We start from the raw sequence: 26,717 nt of genomic DNA, 5'->3' as shown, positions 1-26,717 counted from the left end.
GGTCTGGGAAGCTCAGTTCCCTGAGAGAAGCTGAGGTTGACTCTGACTCTGACGTACTTCCCCTTCAATATCTGTAGAACAACATGTCCTCCCTAATGCGTTTAAAAATCACCACTATTAGAGACAGCAGCTTCCTCTCAGAGCAGCAAGAACAATTTTGACTTACATGTTATTCTCATCCCTAAATATACAGACTAGAGGAAGAGAAGACAAAATCTCTCCTAAATATTTTGGAAGGCAAAGTTTCCATTTTCCTATTGGATTCCTTTTCCTTTTCCCTTGAGCTTCCATGCAATCCTTTCTGTTAGAATCAAAAAGAATAGTGAGCTTAGAATATGGCCCCTGAAAAAATTCATATAGTCTGGCAATAATTTTAATAATAATACTAATAATGTTGATATTTGTTAAGTGCTTAATATGTGCAGAGCACTGTTCTAAGTACTGAGGTATACAGGGTAATCAGGTTGTCCCACATGAGGCTCACAGTCTTAATCCCCATTTTACAGATGAGGTAACTGAGGCACAGAGAAGTTAAGAGACTTGCCCACAGTCACACAGCTGACAAGTGGCAGCGGTTCTAATCCCCACGACCTCTGACTCCCAAGCCCATGCTCTTTCCACTGTCTCTATCTGTCTCTATCTGTTGACGAATTGTACATTCCAACTACTTAGTACAGTGCTCTGCACGTAGTAATCACTCAATAAATACCATCGAATGAATGAAAAGTGGCAGATCTGGGATTCGAACCCATGACCTCTGACTCCCACGCCCGGGCTCTTTCCACTGAGCCACGCTGCTTCTCTAAGCAGCGTCTTCTTGATGAGTTCTTGATGAGTTCTGAAAAACACAGAAAAGCCATTCCTCTGTTCTTACCTGGTCACATGGCTAGAAGAGGTAAACGATCTGTGTTTTCTCAAAGTTATACTCAATCGCCTTGCCCCATTCTACTTCACCTCGCTGCTTTCCTACTGCAGCCCAGGCTGCACACTTCGTTCTTCTAGTGTCAACCAACTCACTGTATCTCAATCTCGTCTATCTCGTCGCCAGCCTCTTCCCACATCCTGCCTCCAGCCTGGAGCACCCTCCCTCTTCATATCTGACAGAGGATCGCTCTCCCCACCTTCCAAGTTCTATTGAGGGCATGACTCCTCCAAGAGGCCTTCCCTGACTGGGCCTTCATTTCCTTTTCTCCCACTCCTTTCTGTCACCCTTGTTCTTGGATTTGCACCCTTTGTTAACCCTTCCCTCAGACCCACAGCACTATGTACCTCCCCATTATTTATTTATTGATCTTAAAATCTGTCTCCCCTTCTAGACTGTGGGCTCACTGTGGGCAGGGAACATGTCTACCAACTCTGTTGTATCGTACTATCCAAAGTGCTTGATACAGTGGTTTTGACACAATTAACACTCAATAACTATGACTGAAGTGTATTTACCAACTCAGTTACATTGTAATTCTCCCAAGCATTTAGTACAGTGCTCTGAGCATAAGGGCTCAATAAATATGATTGATTAATTATAAAGGTTCTGCCATAGCTCCAACTGATGGAATCGGATGCAATAATTGAGCCTCACAGTTTCACTACAAGACAGCTACTGAGGGGAAATATATCTTTGATGAGTCTATTAGCTTTTCCCCAAGAAAAAAAGCACTTCACTCTGCCTTCCTCAGTGACCGTAATTTCAAGAATCATCATCCTCATTGGTATTTATTGAGCGGTCATTATGTGCAGAGCACTGTTCTAAGGGCTTGGAAGAATGATACCCCCAAAATGTCATAGCCAATCTGTGCTGTGTTTTCTTCGTCTAGGAAGCAGGGTGTTAGATACATGGAGTATTAAGTAGTGGAATCTCAATTTTAGTTTTATTTCTTGAATTACTGCAGCCAAGACTGAATAAATCTTACTTAAAATGTATCTTTGGGCAAAGTAATGACTGCATTGTTGGGTGATGCAATTCAAAAACAAACACCTTGTAATAGCTTCCTATAATCTGTCTCTGCAGTAAGGAATGAAAGTTTTCAAGAACAAATTTTATCTGGTGATAGTTTAAATGAGGTCTTAATACTAAAAGATTCAATTTTTCTAGCAGATATTGAGCTTCTTAAAATTGTCTCTAAATATAGACTGAATTTTGAAGTGCTGATAAATTATACTTAATTTCAATCCTACTAAAATGAAAGCCACTTAACTATATAATGTTTCAAAATGGGCTAAAAAGAAAGAAAACCACTTAGATCAGTTTTAGAAAATGTCTTGTGAATAAAAATGAAGATCAATTCAGAGCTGATTCAGGGATCTCTGAAACACAAATTTGGAACAAAATAAATGCTCAGAAAAAAAAAACTTTTAAAATGAGAAGGCAGAACAGATTTCTGAAGACAGGCAATGCTTTCAGACCAAGAGTTTATTGGTACCAAATCGATAGGAGCAAAGAACTTCTTGCCTATCTGAAATGGGCTACCAAGGAAAGAAATCTTTAGGAAAGAAGGATAATAAGAATTGTAGCATTTGTTAAATGTGCACTATGTGCCAGGCACTGTACTAAATGCCGGGGTAGCTACAAGCAAATCGGATTGGACACGGTCTCTGTCCTGCATGGGGCTCACAGTCTTAATCCGCATTTCACAGACAAGGTAACTAAAGCACAGAGAAGTGAAGTGACTTGTCCAAGGCCACTCAGCAGACAAGGGGAGGAGCCAAGATTAGAACCCATGACCTTCTGACTCCCAAGCCCATGCTCTATCCACTACACCATGCTACTTCCCAGTGGGTTAGTTATTTACTTAGCTGGTAGGAAGGAAGGTGACCAGATGTTTTCTTAATATCCCTTCCAGAATGAAAATACCATGATTATTATTCTAAGTGACCACATTCAATACTGTTTAGCTGCAAGCGAGGTTGCCTTCCACAGTTAGGTTCTAGAGGAAGAGTTTGGAAATTGCAATCCCCACGGTGACCGTGTGGGTAAGTGGAATGGTCAGTCAACAATATTAATTGAACGGTGTGCAGAGCATTGTAGTAAGCTCTTGTGAGAGTACAATATAACGGAGTTGGAAACACACTCCATTCCCTGCCCACAACGAATTTATGGTCTAGAAGGGGAGACACAATAATATGAATAAATAATGGAAACATGCATAAGTGAGGTGGGGTGAATAAAGGGTACAGATCCAAGTGCAAGGGTGACACAGAAGGGAGTGGGAGAAGGAGAAATGAGGGCTTAATCAGGAAAGACCTCTTGGAGATGTGCTTTTTATCAGGCTTTGAAGAGTGAGTGTCTGTCAACTATGAAGAAGGAAGAAGTTTCAGACAGGAGGCAGGATGTGAGTGAGGGATTGGTGGTGAGATAGTTGAGATCAAAGTGTAGTTAGTAGGTTGGCATTAGATGAGTAAAGTGTGCTGCCTGGATTGTAGTAAGAAATCAGAGGGGCAAGCTGAATGAGTGGTTTAGAACTGATGGTAAGGAGTTTCTGCTTGATGCCAAGATGGATGGGCAACCACTGGAGGTTCTTGAGAAGTGGGGAAACGTGGACTGAACAGTTTTGTAGAAAAATGATCTGGGCAGCAGAGTAAAGTGTGGACTGGAGCGTGGAGAGTCAGTAGGCAGGGTAGGCAGCAAAGGAGACTGATGTAGTAATCGAGGTAGAATAGGATAAGGGCTTAGATCAACGTGGTAGCTGCCTGGATGCTGAGGAAAGGGAAGATTTTAGAGATGTCATGAAGGATTCGGTGACAGATTGAATGATCCCCTTCTTTCATTTTTTGGACAAGAAGCAAAAAGAAAAGATGTACAGCACCCCAATTTCCCCTCTGGAAATGTTTGCATGCTGAAACCTAATGCTCATTTTCCCATTGGTCAGACTGTTGGAGGATTCTCCCATCTGTGAGGGGTTCATGCCTTGGAGCCAGTCAGATTTTTTTTGTCCCTATGCTACCTCTAGTACTGGCTCTGCCTGGAGCCCAGCTGTGAGCCAGCAATGGTAGCTGAGGTTTCTCTCCTTATTATCAGAAGGTGAGCTGTGGAACCATGCGGATGATTGTTATGCAAGTCCTGCAAAGTAATGATCAGAGCAAGCACTCAGAGATCCTTTAAAGGGCCAGAGAGGCAGCAGCTGTTCATTTTGCTAATAGAATGGTTCATAAAAATCAGGCATATTTATTGAGTACTTATTGTGGGCAGAGCATTCATTCATTCAATCGTATTTATTGAGCACTTACTATGTGCAGAGCAGTGTACTCAGCACTTGGAAGAGGACAATATAACAGAGTTGGTAGAAATGTTCCCTGTCCACAAGGAGCTTAGAGTTGAGAGGGAGTGATTCCTTCCCATGTTTTTGTAAGTGGTGTGGGATTTGATGATTGGCTCACTGGATCTCCTTCTCTTCTTTCCCTTCCCTCCCCATGCCAGTAATACTGAATTCTTTTCTTCTTTCCACCTTCCATCCACTTCTTCAGTCAGAGGGCTCTTTTGGCATTCTTGTGAACCTGAAAGTCTTAGTGCAATGAGAGAATAGAGGAAGGGTTTTTTTAAAAGAAATGATATTTGTTAAGCACTTACTATGTGCCAGGCACTATTCTAAGAGCAGGGGTAGATACAAACTAATCAGGTTGAATATAGCGCATGTCCCACATGGGGGTCACGGTCTTAATCTCCATTTTACAGATGAGGGAAATAAGGCACAGAGAAGTGAAGTGGCTTACCCAAGGTCAGTCTGTCAGTCAGTCAATCATATTTATTGAGTGCTTACTGTGTGCGCTACACTAAGATCACTCGGCATACAAGTGAAGGAGCTGTGATAAGAACCCAAAATGTGATTAGAACCCAAGGTCTTCTCACTCCCAGGCCCATGCTCTATCCACTAGACCTTGCTGCTTCTCTCAGAAAGATGATGGGAAGATGGGTTCATTCCTAGGACAGACCTTTGGGCCAAAGCTGGATACTTTAGTTCATGTCTAAAATTACTCAGTTGGTCTTTCAATCAGTAGTATTTATTGAGAATTTACTGTTTGCAGAGCACTATGCTAATCACTTGGGAGAGTATAATACTACAAATTCACAAAGCGAGCCCCACTCTCTTTGATCCTGGGGCTTCTTTTGGTCTCTATCAGGGAGCCAGAGATGGCAGAATGGCAGAAAGGAAGTCAGCAGGACTGTAGGTAAATCAACTGTATCTACTGAGCTCTTACTGTGTGCAGAGCACTGTACTAAGCACGTGGGAGTTATGGGACAGAGGAGGGTCTACTCAGTACCTTGCATCCCTTGGTACCATGGCTATAACCACCCTTCCCACCCTCTCCCAACCCCCAAGATGGCACTGGGAAACTCGAAAAGAGCAAAACATCAGGAAAGATTCAGATTGCATGTTCAGAAAACCACACATTCAGCTGACAACTTCAAGGCCACGGTTCATCCCAAAGGAATTGTAGGTGTCTGGGTTGCAATTCTCTGGAAACAATGGCTTCCAGATGGAAGTGTAACTGGCTTAGTAGTAGTAAGTATTAAGTAGAAGCAGCGTGGGTCAGTGGAAAGAGCGCAGGCTTGGGAGTCAGCTGTCATGGGTTCGAATCCCAGCTCTGCCACTTGTCAGCTGTGTGACTGTGGGCAAGTCACTTCACTTCTCTGTGCCTCAGTTACCTCATCCATAAAATAGAGTTTAACTGTGAGCCTCACATGGGACAATCTGATTACCCTGTATCTACCCCAGTGCTTAGAACAGTGCTCTGCACATAGTAAGTGCTTAACAAATACCAACATTATTATTATTATTAGAATTAGTAAGTGGTAGTAGTAAGTAGTATTAAGACTGGAAGCCCCATGTGGGACAGGGATAGTGTCCAACCCGATTTGCTCGTATCCAGCCCGGAACTTAATACAGTGCCTGGCATATAGTAATCTCTTAACAAATACCACAGTTTTTATTATTAGCATTAGTAGCAGTCATAGGGTTTAAAGAATGTCACTATGAAAGGATCATGTAAAACGAACAGCATATACCATGTCTCAAATAATAACCTGTTGGCTTCTCGGCTACCAGCTGGGTTTGTAATTTGGAACGATGAGTAGTGGTGAAATCTTTGTAATGATTCAAATGTCAGAGCTAAATCTTCATAGTACTGAGACTGTCTACCAATTCTGTTGTATTGCACTCTCCCAAGTGCTGAGTATGGTGCTCAGCACATACAGTAGATGATTGACTGACTGAGGAGTCTAGTTTCAGAAGAATCATTTTTACTTATTTTGGCATTTTTGAACGAGTAATATTTAAAATTTAATTCCCTTTCCAAAGGGTAATAATATTCCAGACTCAGTCTGGGTGTCAAAGGACCTGGGACCTAATCCTGGCTCTCCCACTCGCCTGCTATGGGACCTTGTCAAGTCAACAACCTTCTCTGTGCCTCAGTTTCCTCACCTGCAAAACAGGGATTCACTATCTGTTCTCCCTCCTACTTAGACTGTGAGCCCTATATGGGGCATGGACTGTGTCCGACCTGATTATCTTGTATCTATCCCAGCACTTAGTGCAGTGCTTGACATTTAGTAAACACTTAATAAATAACACAATTATTAAAAGCCACTGGTCCTGGAAACAACCTAGGTGGTGGAGAAAGAAGTGTGTGGGGCTGACCCAGCCACAGATAACAGTGGCTGATCTGGAGAGAATCTCAGCAGTGGGGAGTGTAGACTGTAAGCTCCTTGTGGACAGCAAACATGTCTCCCAACACTGTTAGACTGTACTCTCCCAAGCACTGAGGACAGTGCTCTGCAGACAGTAAACACTCAAAAGTACCCTTAATTGACTGATTAAGTGGCTCGGGCAGAAGAAGTCACATAGGACAGTGATGGGGGACATTATGGATAGGCAAATTCAGTGACAGAAAAGAACGGGGCTGGGCCAGATGGAAGAAGATGGCACGAGTCTTCTATCTAACCCTAGCAGATGCCTGCTACAGATGCTAATGTTAGATAAAGGAGCCTCCCACTGATTCTCTGACTCGTTCTGTTAAATCTGTTATATGCTGGAATGATGTAGAAGTATCAAGGCGATATTAATGACTCAATATAAAGAAAGCTAATGAACATAAAACTTTAACAGAAGGAATCAAACACCTCAGGGTTTTCCGAAAGGCCAAGGACGTTTTAAGTTCACTCTCCTGGAGTAGTCTTTGGCTGGCTAATGTCATGGAAATAATGAATCAGTACTTTGCATTTGTTAAGGAGGTAGCCCAGAAGGCTATTTTAATTTAAATTGTGCAATATACAAGTAATTGCTTGGAGGACCTTTGATCTGGCAGTGTCTCCTGTGCTCGACCATGGAGCCTTCCCAATCGACTGGAGTTACCGTGAGAATATACAGGGTTGGCCAATGCAGTCCTAGCTGAGGCAGCAACAAGGAAGATCATTAAAAATTGCCATATAAGGTAGAGAGCAGGGAGATCGTTACACCTTTCCATATAAGGTAGGGGGTCTAACTATGGCATCAAGGGGTCTCCACTGGCCAAGGAATTTGAACTGAATAGGCATATTTGCAGAGTCTTTAAACCTAAGATGGAGTTCAGCCACCACCCCTCAAGATTGCAGATCTTTTCCTTCCACCCTAATGAACATTTTCTGCTATAAACTATAAGCATATGCAAACCGAATATCCTTTTGTTGGGGAGTGGGGGGTGGGAATTGCTCATGTATGCCAACCTAGTCAGTCAGTCAGTTGTATTTATTGAGCACTTATTGTATGCAGAACACTGTACTAAGCACTTGGGAGGGTACAATATAACAATATAACAGAAACATTCTACCCACAATGAGCTTACCATCTAGGGGACTATTAATATTAATGAGGTTTTGGGGAAATCATAATTTGGTTATTCCTTCACAATTAATGAAAAGTCTGCATGAACAATTATACTTCAAAATGATGCTGAAAGTATTTGCATGGTCAGATTTAATTAAAAGATTCATATGGGAAAATCTTATTCAACGAAACCCTAACTACCGAGCAGAATCCAGCTGGAGTCCATTCGACTTCGGCTAGAAAATCCCAGTTTATGTTATTAGAACAGGGTTCGCTTTCCACCGGATACCCAACCTAGCCTTCCAACAGTGACATACACATAGCTTAGTCAATGTGCCATGTCAGTTATTTTACAGTTGCTGAACAAAAGCCAACAGATATTTACCACCACTTTAGAGCAGCAGGAAAATAATCAGTCCCTGTGCTAAGCCTTCAAAACAACATAATTTTGTTTTATTTATTTCTTTTTTTGCAGGAAGGGTTTTGCCTAGACTCTTACGGAGTCCTTAAGAAGTTCTGCCTCTCGTTTCTCATTTCTCCTACTCCACTCCCACACACTCTACTTTCTCTCTACTTCACTCCCCTCCCCACTGGAGAACAGAGAAGCAGTCTATCAAGCGCTGCTCTATATGAAGAAAGTAGCTCTGCATACTAGCTGTGGAAAAGAGAGTTCTTGTTTTCATTTGATGGTGGCCCCTCAGCTTTAGTTGTTTCTAGAATGGAATATCTGCCACCATGAAGGTGAGTGTGACGTTTCGTCTGGGTGCCTAACCTTCAACTGAGAAGATTGTCTCCTTAAGGAGTGGGGAAATACTCACCCTTCTCCTCCTGGCCAAAGCGGACCCCTCTCTCCTCCCTCTCTCCTCTCTTCAACTCTGCTAAAGACCCACCTTCTTCACAAGGCTCTCTAGAATGAGCTTTGACTCTAAGGTTTCCAACCCCTCTATCTACTCTGAAAATCAGTCAATCAAGTACTTACTATGTGCAGACCATTGTACTAAGCACTTGGGAGAGTACAGTATAACAGAGTTGGTAGACATGTTCCCTGCCCACAAAAAACTTACAGTCTAGAGGGGAGAGAGCCATTAATATAAATTAATGTATTTGTAGATGCAGTAGGAATTGTAATCATTCAATCAATCACGTTTATTAAGTGCTTACTGTGTGCAGAGCACTGTACTAAGCACTTGGTAAAGTACAGGGCAACATTAAACAGTGACATTCCCTGCTCACAATAAGCTCACAGTCTATAGGGGTGGAGACAGACATCACTACGAATAATAAAATTACAGATATGTACATAAGTGCTGTGGGGCTGGGAGCAGGGAAAGAACAAAGGGACCAAGTCAGGGTGTTGCAGAAGGGAATGGGAAATGAGAAAAAGTGGGGTTACTCTGGGAAGGCCTCTTGGAGGAGATGTGCCTTTATTAAGGCTTTGAGGGGGGGGAGAGTAATTGTCTGTAGGATTTGAGAAGGGAGGGTGTTGCAGGCCAGAGGGAGGGTGTTCCAGGCCAGAGGCAGGATGTGGGCCAGGGGTCAGCAGTGAGACAGGCGAGATCAAAGCACAGGGAGCAGGTTAGCACTAGAGGAGCAAATTAAGTGGGCTGGTTGTAGAAGGGGAGAAGCTAGGTGAGGTAGGAGGGGGCAAGGTGATGGACTGCTTTAAAGCCAATGCTGAGTAGTTTTTGTTTGATTTGAGGTGGATGGGCAACCACTGGAGATTTTTGAGGAGGCGGGTGACATGTCCTGAACATTTTCTTTATTAAGCCCTTACTGTGTAGAAAGCACTACACTAAGTGTGGGAAAAAGTATATGGGTGGGAATTAGACAGAGACTCTGTCCCTCAAAGTGTTCACCATTTCTCTACCAATTGTACATATGAATCCAGCTGTGATTTTTGTGTATTTGTCCCTTATCTGTGTTGTTCTTTTTCTCTATTGGATTCACACCTCCTTAAAGGAAAGCATCATTTCCTGACTTTTCCTTTTTTTCTTTTTACTAGGAACTTAGGGGAAAGAGCACCCATCTGGGAGTCAGAGGATGTGGGTTCTAATCCCAACTCTGCCATTTGTCTGCCACCCATGACCTTGGGCAAATCACTTAAATTATTGGTGCATCAGTTCCCTCATCTGCAAAATGAGGATTCAATACCTGTTCTCCCTTCTGCTTAGACTGAACAGGGAACATGTCTACCAACTCTGCTATACTGTACTTTCCCAAGCACTTAATTCAGAACTCTGCACACAGTAAGCATTCAATAAATACAATTTATCATCTAGCCCGACACTTAGTTGTGCGACTACCAACTGTTATATTGAACTCCACCAAGCACTTATTACAGTGCTCTACATAAGGTAAGCACTAAATAAATACAATTGGTTCAATGATTGCTTGGCACACAGTAAGCATTTAACACCTCAATTATTACTATTATTATTGTAACAAGTTTTTCTTTTGACAACACTTCACATTCTATCCAGCTAGACAGTGGGAGTCAGAAGAACATTCCTTATTCCCCAAACAGTGTGCTTTCCAAAACAAGTAGTGAAAAAATACATAATGGGAGAACTGAAAGTAACTGGCTAATGTAATAATAATATAATAATGTAATAATAATGGAGGCAAGAGTTACCCCAAACCAAAATCTGGACTTGTTGACTCTAGAGCCTCAGGCAAACATCACACTTAGGTTTTCATTCTGAGTTATCCTAGTGCACTGAATCCTCATACTGCTATAAAGAGAATTTGCACAAACTTCAGATCCAGGTAGACTAGGGCTGTCAACAATCTGAGGTTCTGTTTTGTTCAGTTTCATTGCTAGATAGAGAGAAAATTATGAAGTTAAAGTTTTTATGGAAAGAGATTTGGATAAAGTGTCCTTTTTCCCAAGATAAAGGTACAGAACACAACTTTGTTTTAAAAAATAGAGTGATTCGCTTGCTTCAGCAGCAGCCTAAAAGAAAAATACATTTTCATGTTTAGAAGCTCACCTAATGAAGACATTAGCAAATGCAAGATGAAGGTAACAGAATGTTAGGAACTTTTGCCTTGAAAAGCCAAGCCTTTTGATTTATGCTGCTCCTTTCGAGCCAAAGTCTTTTATGTTTGAGCACAAAGAAGCTACTTGAAGATTTGTATCTCAAAACATAAAACCAGTGCCAACTGAGATCACAACAGCTGAAGCAAAGAATTTTGAAGAGGTTGAGAACTTGATCAAACCAAGATTGAATCTTTCAAAGAGGAGGGGTGCTTGACTCTTCCCATTGACAGAACCCTTTCCTCAGCAATTTGGCTGCTCTTCTTAATTCGTCAATCGATCAATCAAAAGTATTTACTGAGCATTTACTGTGTGCAGACACTGTATTAAGCACTTGGGTGAGTACAGTATCGTAGAGTTGGGAGACGTTCCCTGAAGCAGCATGGCATAGTGGATAGAGCACAGGCCTGGAATCTAGAAGGACATGGGTTCTAATCCCAGCTTTGCCACTAGTCTGCTGTGTGACCTTGGGTAAGTCACTTTACTTCTCTGTACCTCAGTGACCTAATCTGCAAAATAGGGATTAAGACAGTGAGTTCCATGTGGGACAGGGACTGTGTACAACCTGATAAGCTTGTATCTACCCCAGCGCTTAGAACAGTGCTTGGAACATAGCAAGCTCTTAAAAGTACCATAATTGTTATTTCCCCCTTCTAGACTGTAAACCCGGTGTGGGCAGGGATTGTCTCTCTATTGCTGAACTGTACTTTCCAAATGCTTAGTACAGTGCTCTGCACACAGTAACTGCTCAATAAATATGACTGAATGAATGAATAAGTGAATGAATAAGGATCTTACAGTCTAGAGAAGGAGTTTACAGTCTTGCAAACACTCTTTGCAGTGTTTGAGCATTTGATGAAATATCTCTCCTATATAATCTCCCTTGGACCTCACAGAGTAATCTACTGTGTTCAGGTTGTTCAGAGACCAGATGAAGCCCATTCTAAAGGTGGCTTGTGGAGAGACACTGTAGTCCCAGTTTTTTGTAGGAGGCAACCTGAATTCACCTCTCTTCTCAAAATCAGCAGCACCAGGATGAATAACAAAAAGTAAAGCAAGTGAGGTAGAAAGCAGATAAATACTTTGTAATCCTTCTCTACAATACAGTAATTCATAAAATGGACCTGTACCATTTAAGCACTTGATATTCACTCCATGCTCAGTGCCACAGCACTAATGTACATAAGTGTAATTTATTTTAATGTCTGCCTCCCCTTTTAGACTGACAGCTCCATATGGGCAAGGAATGTGACTACCAACTCTATTGTATTCAACATGTACACAACTACCTCTCTCCTACCATTCCTCTCTAAACTCCTTGAGCAAATTGTCTAAACCCACTGACCCCATTTCCTCTCTTCCAATTATCTCCTGGACCCCCTCCAATCTGGTTTCCACCCCCTTTACTCCATGGAAACTGTCCTGTCTAATGTCACCAATGATCTCCTCTTACTAAATCCAACAGCCTCTACTCCATCCTAATCCTCCTTGACTACTCAACTGCGTTCAACTCTATCAACCATGCTCTTCCCCAGGAAACAATATCCAACATTGGTTTCAGTAACACTGCCCTTTCCTGGTTCTCCTACTATCTCTCTGGCCTCTCATTCTCAGTCTCTTTTGCCAGCTTCTCCTCTGCCTCTCAGCCTCTCCCTGTGGGAGTTCCTCAAGGATCAGCTTTGGATTTCCTTCTACTCTCCATTTACACCCACTCCCCTGGAGAATTCATTCTCTCCCATGGCTTCAACTAACAACTTCTATGTGGATGATTCCCAAATCTACATCTCTAGCCCTGACCTCTCTCCTTCTCTGCAGTCTCACATTTCCTCCTGCTTTCAGGACAGTTCTACTGCCGGCACCTCAAAGTTAACATGTTCCAAATAGATCTCCTAATCTTCCCCCCCAAACCCCGTCCTCACCCTGCAATCTCCATCCCTATAGGCAGCACCACTATCCTTTCTGTCTCACAAGCCCGTAACCTTGGCATTATCCTTGACTCGGCACTCTTATTCAACTGAATACTCCATCTGTCACCAAATCTTGGCAGTTCTACCTTTACAACAGCTCTAGAATCATCTCCTTCCTTTCTAACCAAACTGCTTCCATAGTGATCCAAGCACTTAATCTACCCTGCCTTGATTACCGCATCAGCCCCCTTGCTGACCTCCCTGCCTCCTGTCTCTCCCCACTCCAGTCCATATTTCATTCTGCTGCCCGGATCATTTCTCTAAAAACAATTCCATTTAGGTCACCCCACTCCTTAAGAACTTCCATCAATTTCCGCATTGAACAGAAATTCCTTAACATCAGTTTTAAAGCACTCGATCAGCTCAACCCCTCCTACCTTATCTTGCTGATTTATTACTTTAATCCAACCTGCACACTTCACTCCTCTAACACCAACCTACTCACTCTAACTTGATCTTGTCTATCTCGCTACCGACCTCTTGTCCATGTCGTCTCCCTGGCCTGGAACTCCCTCCCCCTTCATATATGGCAGACAACCATTCTCCACACCTTCAAAACCTTATGGCAGTCACATCTCCCTCAAGAGGTCTTCCCTGACTCCACAGCCTTAGCCCCACAGCACTTAGGTACATATCTGTAACATTTTAATGTCTGTCTCCCCCTCTAGATTGTAGCTCCATGTGGACCGGGATCAAGTCTACCAACTTGGTTGCATTGTACCCTTCCAAGTTCTTAGTAAAGTGCACTGCACACGGTAAATGTTCGATAAACACCATTGATGGATTGATTCATTCATTCATTCTTCTGACCCGGTGTTGCACTGTAACCATAACAGGTTCGTGCAGTCAGAAGAATATTCCCTAATTTCCTAAGTTTTCTCTAGTTAAAAAATGTACTCCAAATAACATTATGGCAAAACTGAATGTATCTTCAAAGGCTGGCAGGTTTCATAGCCTAAACAGCTAACATGTTCTCCCCAACCTTTCAGGGGAAATCAGAAGATGTGCTAGGATCATGAAATTAGGTCACCTAGAAAAAATCTCTCCACAGAGAGTATAACTTGGTTGCCCAGGCTGAAATGGCACAACGTTCCCATCCGTTTGTATCCAGCAATTGCAATGAATGTGAAATAGGACTCTGAGAATGAGAAGTGCTGAACAGGTTAACAAATGAATAGAAAGGAAATTAAATGAACTCCAGTGACCAGACAAACACAACTCTATCAGCAGCAAAGTTTGATGAAGCGGAAACGGTTGGCCTGAGAAAATCAATGAGGTGGAAATTAACTATGTCCCTTCATGCCAACCCTGGCTTCCCTGCAGTATTTATCCTTGCCACTTATTTTTGCAAACATCACCCTGGAATTGTGCTGTTTTCCTCCATTTGCCTTATCCAGAAAGGTAGTAACAGAACCTCATTAACTCTTTCAGAGATTCCAAGAGTTAATATCCCTTTTCTCTCCATCTGCCCTTTTGTTTCTAACCAAACTGCTACTGGACTGATCCAAGCACTTAATATAATCTGCCTTGACTACTGTATCAGTCTCTTTGCTGACCTCCCTGCCTCCTGTCTCTCCCTACTCCAACCCATACTTCACTCTGCTGCAGGATCATTATTCTAAAAAAAATTTGGTCCAAGTCTGCCCAGTCCTCAAGAACCTCCAGTGATTGCCCATCCACCTCCACATTAAATAATAATAATAATAATAATAATTGTGGTATTTCTTAAGCACTTATTCTGTGCCAGGCACTGTACTATGAGGAAAGGGGGGCTTAATCAGGAAATGCCTCTTGGAGGAGATGTGCTGTGAGCCCACTGTTGGGTAGGGATTGTCTCTGTTGCCAAACTGTACTTTCAAAGTACTTAGTACAGTGCTCTGCACACAGTAAGCACTCAATAAATATGATTGAATGAATGAATGAATAAGGCTTCGAAGGAGTGGGGAGAACGGTCATCTGTCAGATTTGAAGAGGGAGGGCATTCCACCTGAGGCAGGATGTGGGCGAGAGGTCGGCCGCAAGATAGATGAAATTGAAGAAGACCAAGGTAGATCGAAAAGTAAATCTTCCTTCTCTTGCCAACCAAAGGCACATTTTTTAATGGCATTTGTTAAGTGCTTACTATGTGCCAGGCACTGTACTAAACGCTGGGGCAGAGACAAGCTAATCAGGTTGGACATACAGTCCATGTCACACATGGGGCTCACAGGCTTAGTGCCCATTTTACAGATGAGATAACTGAGGCACAGAGAAGTTATGTGACTTGTCCCAGGTCACACAACAGACAAGTGGTGGAGCCAGGATTAGGAGCCAGGTTGAGAACCCAGATTCTTTTTACTTCCAGGCTTGTTCTCTGTCTACTAGGCCTTTTCCTTATACCTTAGCAAGCACAGAGCCTGTGAGATCTGAGCACTGCAACAAAGCAATTTTAAATTGCAGTGAGAAACCAAATGAGTAATTGTTCCTTGCATGGTAGATGTCAGAATAACACAAGTGGATTGCTGTGTAATCTCATTAAGGTAAAGGATTATTTTTCACTTCTGTAAAATGGGGATTAAGACTGTGAGCCACATAAGGGACAGGGACTGTGTCCAACCTGATTAGCTTGTATCTACCCCAGCATTTAGTAGAGTGTCTGGCACATAGTAAGTGCTAAACATAGACACAGCATGGCTCAATGGAAAGAGCACAGGCTTGGGAGTCAGAGGTCATGGGTTTGAATCCTGGCTCTGCCACTTGTCAGCTGTGTGACTGTGGGCAAGTCACTTAACTTCTCTGTGCCTCAGTTCCCTCATCTGTAAAATGGGGATTAAGACTGTGAGCCTCACGTGGGACAACCTGATTACCCTGTATCTACCCCAGTGCTTAGAACAGTACTCTGCACATAGTAAGCGCTTAACAAATACCAACATTATTATTATTAAACAAATACCATTAAAAAGGTGCACTTCTGTATTGAGTAACACAGGTGAGGACCACAGAGGTGACTGCTAGGTACTATTTAGTTGCCATTGTTTTTACGAGATGTTCTTCCCCTTGACTGTATTTATTGCCATTGTTCTTGTCTGTCCGTCTCCCCTGATTAGACTGTAAGCCCGTCAAACGGCAGGGACTGTATCTGTTGCCTACTTGTTCATTCCAAGCGCTTAGTACAGTGCTCTGCACATAGTAAGGGCTCAATAAATACTATTGAATGAATGAATGAATACTGGCTTTGACATCCTGAGGAGCACCTGAAGTCACCTGCTTATACCCATTGGGAGTGAGGCATTTACAGGTGATAATGATAATCGTTGTGGTATTTATTAAGTGCTTACTATGTGTTAAGCACTGTTCTAAGAGCTGGAATAGATACAAGGTAATCAGGTTGGACACAGTCCCTGTCCCACTTGGGGCTCACAGCCTTCATCCCCATTTTACAGATGAGGTAACTGAGGCCCAGAGAAGTAAATCCTTGACTCTGCTCTCTCATTCACCCCACACTTCCAATCCATCACTAAAACCTGACGGTCTCACCTTTCACAATATCGCCAACATCTGCCCTTTCCTCTGTATCCAAACTGCTACCTTGCTGGTACAGTCTGTCATAATATCCTGACTGAAATATTGCATCAGCCTCCTCTCTGATCTCCCTTCCTCCTGTGTCTCCCTGCTCCAGTCTATTCTTCACTCCGCTGCTGGATTATCTTTCTACAGAAACACTCTGGGCATGTCATTCCCCTCCTCAAAAACCTTCAGTGGTTGCCTATCAACCTTTGCATGAAACAAAAACTCCTCTCTCTTGACTTCAAAGCTCTCCATCACCTGGCCCCCTCCTTCCTCACCTCTCTTCTCTCCTTCTACAGCCCACCCCGTACACGTACACTCCGCTCCTCTGTCATTAACCTCCTCATGGTGCCTCATTCTCACCTCTTCCACCATCGACCCCGATCCACATCCTACCACTGAACTGGAATGCCCTCCCTTCTCACATCTGCCAAACTAACTCTCTTCAAAGCCCTACTGAGAGCTCACCTCCTCCAGGAGGCCTTCCCAGACTGAACCCTGCCTTTCCCTCTACCCCTCCTCCCCTCCCCATTCCCCTTACTCTCTCCCTCTGCTCTTCCCTGTTCCCCTCCCCACAGCACTTGAGTATATTTATATATATTATTTATTACTCTATTTTATTAATGATGTGTATATATCTATGATTCTATTTATCTTGATGGTATTGATGCCTGACTACTTGTTTTGTTTTGTTGTCTGTCTCCCCCGTTTAGACTGAGAGCCCATTGTTGGACAAGGATTGTCTCTATCTGTTGCCAAATTGTACATTCCAAGCACTTAGTACAGTGCTCTGCATATAGTAAGCGTTCAATAAAGACGATTCAATGAATGAATGAATAAAGAGACTTGCCCAAGTTCACATGGCAGACAAGTGGCAGAGTCGAGGTTACAGCCCAAGTCCTCTTTCTCCTCGGCTCTTGCTTTATCTACTAGGCCACGCTGCTTCCCTGGATGTGAGGATGATTTCGTTGGCTAGACCCATCCCAGAAGCTCTGTTCCAGAACTGGTCCAATGGTTTTCTCCAGGCCTCCAATTTATTCTAAGACCTGGAAGATCTGGATTAAATCAATCAATCAATCAAATTTTTTGAGCGCTTACTTTGTGCAGACCACTGTACTAAGTGTTTTGGAGAGTACAATACCACAGAGTTGGTAGACACATTCCATGCCTACAACGAGCTCTCAGTCTAGAGAATCAGACTGTAATCAGATTTTTGGGGAATTCCTAAATCCAAACTCAAGTCACCTATTCAGGGGGCTCCTCCAGACTCCCAAGGAGCTCCAAACTAGATGAATCCTCAACTCCACAGTGATCCTGAAGCTCTGGAAGCTCTAAAACAAAACCACCTTCCATGGTTGCCTGTCCTGTGTGGTCTGTGTGCACTCTACAGCCATGTGGCACTTAAAAAACTCAGTCTTTTCTGGTCTTGTTGCTCCAAAATTCCTGGGGCAGCAAGGCCATTTAGGACCACCCAAAAGGTGCTAAATCAGTTTTTAGTAACCTCTTGGGGAAAGGGAATCAATCTACAATCATGTTTATTAAGAGCTTACTGCATGCAGAGCACTGTACTAACAGTTTGGGAAACTACGATATAAGAGAGTTGGTGGACACATTCCCTGCGCACAAAGAGCTAATAGTATAGAGGGAAGGAGAGTACCATCGGATTACCACCCTACTGAATGGAAAATATATATTTAATGTATTTTTAAGTCTCAGTTAAATTGTACAGAATATATGAGATTAGGACCTGTCCAAATATATCACAATTCCAGATTCAGAATCTAAATATAGGGATGTTGGCTGTGTCATATGTGGCTAAGCAAATGCCATGTAAAATTAAAAGAAAGTGCTTACAAAGAGTTTTATGTTTTGGTGGCTTATATTCTCTATAGGTGAAGGGCTACACTCTCTAGATCTTCACACCCCTCTACCAGTGAAGTACAATGTTCATTTCATAATCTCATTTTGAATACAAAACAGAATGCTTTCAAACTATTTACATAGATATTTATTTACACCAAACTTCAGTTAATTAGAAGTCCTATCTACCTGATAATAATAATAATAATAATTATGGCATTTGTTAAGTGCTTACTGTGTGCCAAGTACTGTTCTAAGCGCTGGGGTAGATACAAGGTAATCAGGTTGTCCCACGTGGGGCTCACAGCCTTAATATCCGTTTTACAGATGAGGAAACTGAAGCTCAGAGAAGTTAAGTGACTTGCCCAAGGTTGGAGCTGGGATTAGAACCCATGTCCTCTGACTCCCAAGCCCGTGCTCTCTCCACTAAGCCATGCTGCTTCTCGTGTACAAAGAATCTCAGAAAATTCAACTACAGAGTCCTGATTTGTGAGAGAGCCTATTTGCTCATTTAGAAACTTAAAAGTATAAGAAAGAGATTCAAATCAACTTTGTGGATCAACCCCCTAATAAAGTCCACTGCTTTTGCAATAACCCAGGTCTTTCTCCTTTGATGAAAAGGCCAGGTTGCGGTCATCAATGATCTCCTTCCTTGAGTTATTAAAATTTTCTCTTTTTAATAACTCAAGGAAGGGGATCATTGGTGACCCCAACCTGGCCTTTTATACCCAGGCTTCTCAAAGCATGCCTGTGTACACACACTCTCTCTCTCATATGCCTTTCCACATCAAAGCTCTGCACACAGTAAGCACTCAATAAATATGATTGAATGAATGAAAGGCCAGCTGATCTTGCCTTATTGAAATAAGGGCTGTATCTTAAAAAGCGATAATGATTTCATGGGATTTTGATTTGAAACCTGCTTGTCGTTTGCTCCCAGTTCATCAACGCTGCTTGCTTGCCTGGTGAGCAGAACAGCGGAGAACTGCGACGATAGCCACCACCACTTTTACCTTTTGTTGTTATGACAACCAGTTTTCCAACAGCCCTTGTTATTTTCTGCGAATCCTTTTTAGCATCTCATGCTATGAAGTCCATGAGCAACCCAGACAATAGCAGGGTGATTTTCCAAACTTTCGCAAGGACCCAAGTCAGTGCTTTATATTAGCCACTGCCCATCTGCTAATTCTCCCTAGGAAGTTCTCAGCCTAGCTGTCAAGTTGACAGCTCACTAGACCCTTTCCTATTGTTGTAAAGAATTAGAGTTTGTGCCGTGGGATATTAGCAGCCATGTTCATTCTCTGGTTGGCAATAACCAGGGAAAAGGAATCTGAGATAAATAAATTTCCACAGAAATATGTATGTCCATAACACAAATAGTTAACGCAAATTAAATTAAGCAACTATGTAAAGGCCAGAGACTAACACTCATTAATGATTTGGGGGGAATTTAAAAAAATAACAAAGCTAAGAATAGTGTCGGAAAGTAGCACTTCCCAGTTGGGGGAGTTCAAATAAATGAGAAGCAGCATGGTGTAGAGCATAGAGCACAGGCCTAGGAGTCAGGAGGTCATGATTCTAATTCCAGCTCCACCACTTGTCTGCTGGGTGACCTTGGGCAAGTCACTTCACTTCTCTGGGACTCAGTTACCTCATCTGTAAAATGAGGATTGAAATGGTGAGCCCAACATGGAATAGGGACTGTGTCCAACTCAATTCGCTTGTATCCACCCCAGTGATTAGTATAGTGCCTGACATTTAATAAGCACTTAATAAATACCATGATCATCATCATCATCATTATTATTATTATTATTAATAAACAAAGTTCTGTGTTAAACAATAGCTATTTCTTCACTTTATGAATAGCACTGAAACACCAATTATTATTTCAGCAGTACCCTTCTCTAGGTCATTTTGTCCACTACATTCTTCTTTTAGTAATCACAGCTTCCTTTAGGGATATCTTTCCTAAAGTCATATTTTGTTTTGTTTTCCTATGAACTTCCTTATAAACCAGAGTGCATAAACAGCATCATTTCCAACTCTTTCTTCCATGAATCCATCAACTGAGAGGTCATCCTAAAAAGCTACAGGGTTTCCCAAATGTTCTGGTTTTCTTAACTTCTAACTTGGGATTAGCAGGTGGTCCATAGGATTTCTTGTCCTAATCCTCAGATCCCTCCATGAGCAATTCTTCTTTGCCCCTGCTCCTTTACCTGACTCTCCCAGCCTCTGGAATATGGGGAGGGCCACTTTCACTTCCTCTGTATTGGAGTAGCCAGTTGGAGTGCACACCCAGTTCTGACACCATTTAAAAAATCATACACAATAATCGTGGTATTTTTTAAGCACTTACTATGTGCCAGGCACCTTACCAAGCAGTGGTGTAGATGCAAGATAATCGGGTTGGACCCAGCCCTTGTCCCCCACGGGGCTCATGGTCTTAATCCCCGTTTTACAGATGAGGGAATGAAACACAGAGAAGTAAGTGACTTGCCCAAGGTCACACATAAAATAAGTGGCGGAGCTGAGAATTAGAACCCAGATTCTCTGACTTCAAGGCCTGGGCTATTTCCACTAGGCCACGCCCCTTCTCACGCTGCTTCCATTAAGATGTGAGGAGCAAATTACACCACAAAGCTAGGTGAGGGAGTGACAATGCCAAGGGAGGGTAATAATAATAATAATGTTGGTATTTGTTAAGCGCTTACTATGTGCAGAGCACTGTTCTAAGCGCTGGGGTAAACACAGGGGAATCAGGTTGTCCCACGTGGGGCTCACAGTCTTAATCCCCATTTTACAGATGAGGGAACTGAGGCACAGAGAAGTGAAGTGACTTGCCCACAGTCACACAGCTGACAAGTGGCAGAGCTGGGATTTGAACTCATGAGCTCTGACTCCAAAGCCCGTGCTCTTTCCACTGCGCCACGCTGCTTCTCTGAGGGTGGGTTTGCAGGTTGGGATGCAGTCACTGAAGACCAAAATCCAACCTCCCTCCCAGCCCTGAAGCCTCCCACCAACCTCCCCTCCGCAATGCCTAGAGATAGTAACTATTTGCAGCTTCCAGGAAACGAAGCTTTGGGACTGGTTGTAGTCACTGATGCCAAAACTCACATCTCCCTCTCAATCCGCCGATGAATCAAAACCACAGGATAATAATAATAATAATAGTGGTATTGCTATATGCCAGGCACTGTTCTAAGTGCTAGGATAGAGTCAAACTAATCTGGTGGGACACAGTCCCTGTTCCTCATAGAGCTCACGGTCTTAATCCCCATTTTACAGTTGAGTGAACTGAGACACAGAGAAGCAAAATGACTTGCTCAAGGTGGCAGAGCAGACAAGTGACAGAGTGAGGATTAGAAACCAGGATCTTCTGAATCCCAGGCCTCTGCTCTACTCACTAGGCAATGCTGCTTCTCTGTTGGTCCTCTCCACTAGGACCAGCTCAGTTTCTACTTCCAGATGGTGGAGTGGTCCATAAAGGCCCAGAGCAAGCTTCACCATGATCCCTCTGAGGAACAGCTGTCAAGAGAGGTGAACATATGAAGATGTTTTTGGAGGGGGCCATTACAACTGCTCCCAGTGTGCTTTCTTGGTCCAAATCTCACAAAACTTTCAACCTCAAATTCCTCTGGGAACTACAGCTAGTCATTCTGACAGCAATTCATCAGTGTCTAACCACAAAGAACACCAAACTGGAGCAGTATGCCATTTAACTGGGTTATGAGGATGCACCTTGCGTTATTGTGAAAAAGGCAGTTCAGTCAGACAATCTGAAAGGAATTCCCAACATTTAGGGTTACATGCTTTCTAAGTCCTAAGTAGATCTTTACATAAGCCCTCTGAGAAATTCTGATACCGGAATGCTCTCATTTTGCAGCAAGGGAACGAGAAGCACAGACATAAGATAAAACAGTGCTCCATTAGGCTTTATTCTGGGTCGTTGGCAAAACAAGTTTTAAATTACAAGAATCGGCCTGCTAGTTCACGGTAAGGTTACTTTCTCACAAAGTAATGAGCATCTACATACATGGAACTCGCATAGTGCAAGTTACAAAGGAAATGAGGCATGACCCTGCTGTTTTTTTATGGTATTTATTAGGTGCTTACTAAGTGGCAGGCAGGGTACTAAGTTCTGGGGTAGGTACAAACTTATCAGTTTGGGCACAGTCTCTGCCCCACATGGGGCTCACAGTCTTAATCCCCACGAGAAAACTGAGGCACAGAGAACTGAAGAGACTTGCCCAAGATTACACAACAGACAAGTGGCAGTGCCAGAATTAGAACCAGGTCCTTTTGACTTCCAGGACTGTGCTCTATCCACTAGGCCATGCTGCTTCTCTATTCACTGCTTTTGAGAAGTTTCAATTTAAAGGCTACAACAAATCCAAATACCCAATCAATGGTATTTATTGATTGCATACTGTGTGCACAGCACTGTAGTAAGCACTTGAAAAACTACAATATGACAGAGTTGGTAGACATGTTCCTTGCCCACAAATCCTCTAGACTGTAAGCTCACTGTGGACAGGGAATGTGTCAATTAAATTGTTATATTGTACTTTTCCAAGCTATAAGTACAATGCTGTGCACACAAGAAGTGGTCACTAAATATGACTGACGGACTGACAAGGAGCTTACAGTCTAGAAATACCCATTTGCAAACAAAGATAAATATACTGTAAATGACTGAAGAATAATCCATATTTCACTCTGCTACCCAGATCATTTTTCTACAAAAACATTCAGGACACGTCACCACCCTCCTCAAAAAACTCCAGTGGTGGCCCATCCACCTCTGTATCAAACAAAAACTCCTCATCATTGACTTTAAAGCAGTCCATCACCTTGCCCTCTCCTACCTCATCTGACTTCTCCCCTTCTACCGCCCAGCCTGCACACTTCTCTCTGTGCCTCAGTCTCACCTGTCTCACCGCCAACCCCTAGCTCATATCCTGCCTCTGGCCTGGAATGCTTCCCCCACCCACGAAATCTGACAAATTACTTTGCCCTCTGCCCCCCCCCCCACTTCAAAGCCTTACTGAAGGCACAACTCTTCCAAGAGGGCTTCCCAGATTAAGCCCCACTTTTCCTCATCTTCCACTCCCTTCTGCATCACCCTCACTTGTTCCCTTTGCTCTTCTCCCACCCAGCCCCACAGCATTTATGTACATATCTGTAATTGTATTTGTATTGATATTTGTCTCCCCACCTCTAGACTGTTGGCAGGGAATGTCACTGTTTATTGTTGTGTTGTACTTTTCCAAGAGCTTAGTTCTGTGCTCTGCACACAATAAATGTTCAATAAATATGTTTGAATGAATGATGAAAAGAATATCCGAGACAGAAACAACATTAATGAGACTTTGTGCATAAATCCTCAGGTACTTCTAGAATGACGCATCTCATTATGTATCCATGTCAGTAAGTACAGAAGTTTACTCTGTCCTCATCCAATCTCAAAAGATAACCAAAACAATGTATAAAAAAAGGCTTTGAGTGACTCAGCTGAAGGATTCACAGATCAATTAAAAATACAGTAGTATATTATTCAGAGTGGGCTTTAATTCTCCCCCATTTTAAAGAATGTCGAAACTTGTTTGTAGGATTTCATGGTGCAAAGATGATATAAACCAAAACCTGTAAATCACTATGCTACCTTGTTTCCCTAACTTTTAGGGAAAAAACTGGTAGAATTGGGCTCTTTTCTGTTCATTCTCAAAAACAGAAAAATATTGGACAACCAAGTGTTTAAAGCTTGGAAGGCTATATTCCTCAAGACTCACAGTACTGTTACCAAGAGTTCAGTACATAGCTTAAATATGCATAAGCAGCCTTCAACCCTGCAGAAATGTAGTAGCAGCAGAAGTCTTCCACAGCTTGAAATGACAACTTCATTCAATCATATTTATTGAGCGCTTACTGTGTGCAGAGCACTGCACCAAGTGCTTGACATCTTGTATGACAGCAGGTAAATGTACTGAATGAAACCAGAATCACTCAAAACTAAGGAAGTATTTAATATTCCTTTTTAAGACTCCTTGTATTCTATCTCATATTCTATATGCCAAGGCCTTTAAAGTACTAGGTGAGATCTGTTTTTATGGAATTTGTTAAGTGTTTACTATATGTCAGGTACTGTACTAAGCACTGCGGGAGATACAAGCTAAGCAGGTTGGATGTGGTCCACCCCCCACATGGGCTCACAGTCTTAATCTCCATTTTACAGATGAGGTAACTAAGGTCCAGCAAAGTAAAGTGATTTGCCCAAGGTCACACAGCAGACAAGTGGCAGAGCCGGAATTAGAACCCAGGTCCTTCTGGCTCCCAGGACCGTGCTCTACCCATTAGGCAATTCTGCTTCTCCTCTGTGCTAGAATACTAGACAATGTCAAATAAGTGATCCCCCAACCAAAAAAAAAAAAAATGTATGCAACTAGCACTAAACTGAATGGAAGAAGCCAGGTGAACTGATTTGTAATAACTAGTATGTTTTCCTTCTTTTAATTCATTGTACTTGCAAACACAAATAAATCAGAAAATTAAATTGATCAGCTACTTTTAAGCATCTGACTGTGTCGGAATATGACCAAACAGCAAATTGTCCAAATCACTCTCTATCCTTCCATGGCCCCCATTTGCCTATGTTCATTCCATACCTGTAATGAAGGATGGAGACTGTAAAGCTTCTTCTGGGCAGGGATTGTATCTGCCCATTCTACTATACCATATTTTCCCAGACACTTAGTACAGTGCTCTGCACACAGATGGAGCTCAATAAATCAACCAATGGTATTTATTAAAGATCACAGATTGATTATTAACACTTTTAAGTACACTGATTTGTAAATGAACCTGAAAATTATTTACCTATTTTTCTATCAAATGTCCACAGAACTCTAGGATATTTATGTACTACAGGTTCTCCTCAGTTTTCAGAGGTAATGACACCTCCTTACTGTCCATCCATCTGTCCATCCAGCCATCCATCCGTCCCTCATCCATCCATCCATCTGTACATCCAACCATCCATCTCTCCATCCAACTCTACTAACATCCGTCTGTCCATTCATCCATCCATCTGTCCAACCATCCGTCCAACTATTCATCTGTCCAACCACCTGTCCATCTATCTATCCATCCACCCATCCATCCAACCATCTGTCCAACCACCCGCCCATGCATCAATCCATCTATCCATCCATCCATCCAGTCATCCATCTGTCCAACCACCTGTCCACCTATCTAACCATCCATCTGTCCATCCACCCATCCAACCAACCATCTGTCCAACCACCCGCCCATCCATCAATCCATCTAACCATCCATCCAACCATCTGTCCAACCACCCGTCCATCCATCAATCTGTCTAACCATCCATCCAACCACCTGTTCCACCACCTGTCCACCTACCTATCCATCCATCTGTCCAACCACCTGTCCACCTATCCATCTATCCGTCTAACCCTCCATCCAACCACCTGTCCAGCCACCTGTCCACCTATCTATCCATCCATCTGTCCATCCACCCATCCATCCAACCATCTGTCCAACCACCCGCCCATCCATCGATCCATCTGTCTTACCATCCCTCCAACCACCTGTCCAACCACCTGCCCACCTATCTATCCATCCATCTGTCCATCCACCCATCCATCCAACCATCTGTCCAACCACCCGCCCATCCATCGATCCATCTGTCTAACCATCCATCCGACCACCTGTCCACCTATCTATCTAACCATCCATCCGTCCGTCCATCCATCCATCCATCCATCCATCCATCCATCCATCCATCCATCCATCCATCCATCCATCCATCCATCCATCCATCCATCCGTCAATCCATCCTTCCATCCATCCGTGCGCCCGGTGCCCCGTGCCTGTCCGGCTTTGCGCCCCGCGGGTCGATGCGGGGATTGGGGTCCGGGTGCTGGAGGAGCTGTCCCCTTACCCCCTGCCCCCCTCCCCCTGGTCCTGTGGCCGGTGGCCCGTGTCCGGTGTCCGGTGTCAGACTCACCGGGGTCCGGGTGTCGGCGGAGGGGCAGGCCGGCGGGTTCGGGGCCGGGGCCGGAAGCGGGTGCGGGGTCCGGTCCGGGGCCGGCTGGAGGCTGCGGGTCGGTGTCGGTGTTGGTCAGCCAGGTGGACTCGGTCTCCCGGGTCCAGCTCTCGTAGTAGCGCGGCTCGATGGCATCGGCCCGGCTGCCCCCGCAGCCCATCCTCCGCCTCCTCCTCCCTGTCCTCCTCCCCTTCTATCCCTCTCCCGCCCGCTCCTCCTCCTCCTTCTCTTTTCTTCCTCTTCGTCCTCCTCTCCCTCTCCTTCCGTCTCCTCCTCCTCCCTTCCTCCTCCCTCCCCCTTCTATCCTTCTCTCTCCTCCTCTTTTTTCCTCTTCGTCCTCCTCTCCCTCTCCCTCCGTCTCCTCCTCCTCTTTCCCTCCTCCTCCCTCCCTCCCTCCCTCCCTCCCTCCCTCCCTTCTATCTCTCTCCTCCTCTTACCTTCCTCAT

The 26,717-nt window shown here is 43.5% G+C and overlaps 1 protein-coding gene across 1 annotated transcript in view; it reads right to left on the bottom strand.

Moving 5' to 3' along the window:
* Positions 1–26,450, bottom strand: part of BAALC (BAALC binder of MAP3K1 and KLF4) — a 41,532-nt gene extending 15,082 nt beyond the window's left edge. Inside the window, exon 1 of the mRNA XM_029063409.2 lies at positions 26,233–26,450. Coding sequence (XP_028919242.1) covers positions 26,233–26,431 — 199 coding nt within the window. The 5' untranslated portion in view covers positions 26,432–26,450. The remainder of the gene's footprint in view (positions 1–26,232) is intronic.
* Positions 26,451–26,717: the final 267 nt, after the last annotated feature.

This window comes from Ornithorhynchus anatinus, chromosome 4 (assembly GCF_004115215.2).
Source record: "Ornithorhynchus anatinus isolate Pmale09 chromosome 4, mOrnAna1.pri.v4, whole genome shotgun sequence".
Lineage (NCBI taxonomy): Eukaryota > Metazoa > Chordata > Mammalia > Monotremata > Ornithorhynchidae > Ornithorhynchus > Ornithorhynchus anatinus.
The sequence above is the reverse complement of the archived record's forward strand: the minus strand, read 5'-3'. Positions and strand labels throughout refer to the sequence as shown.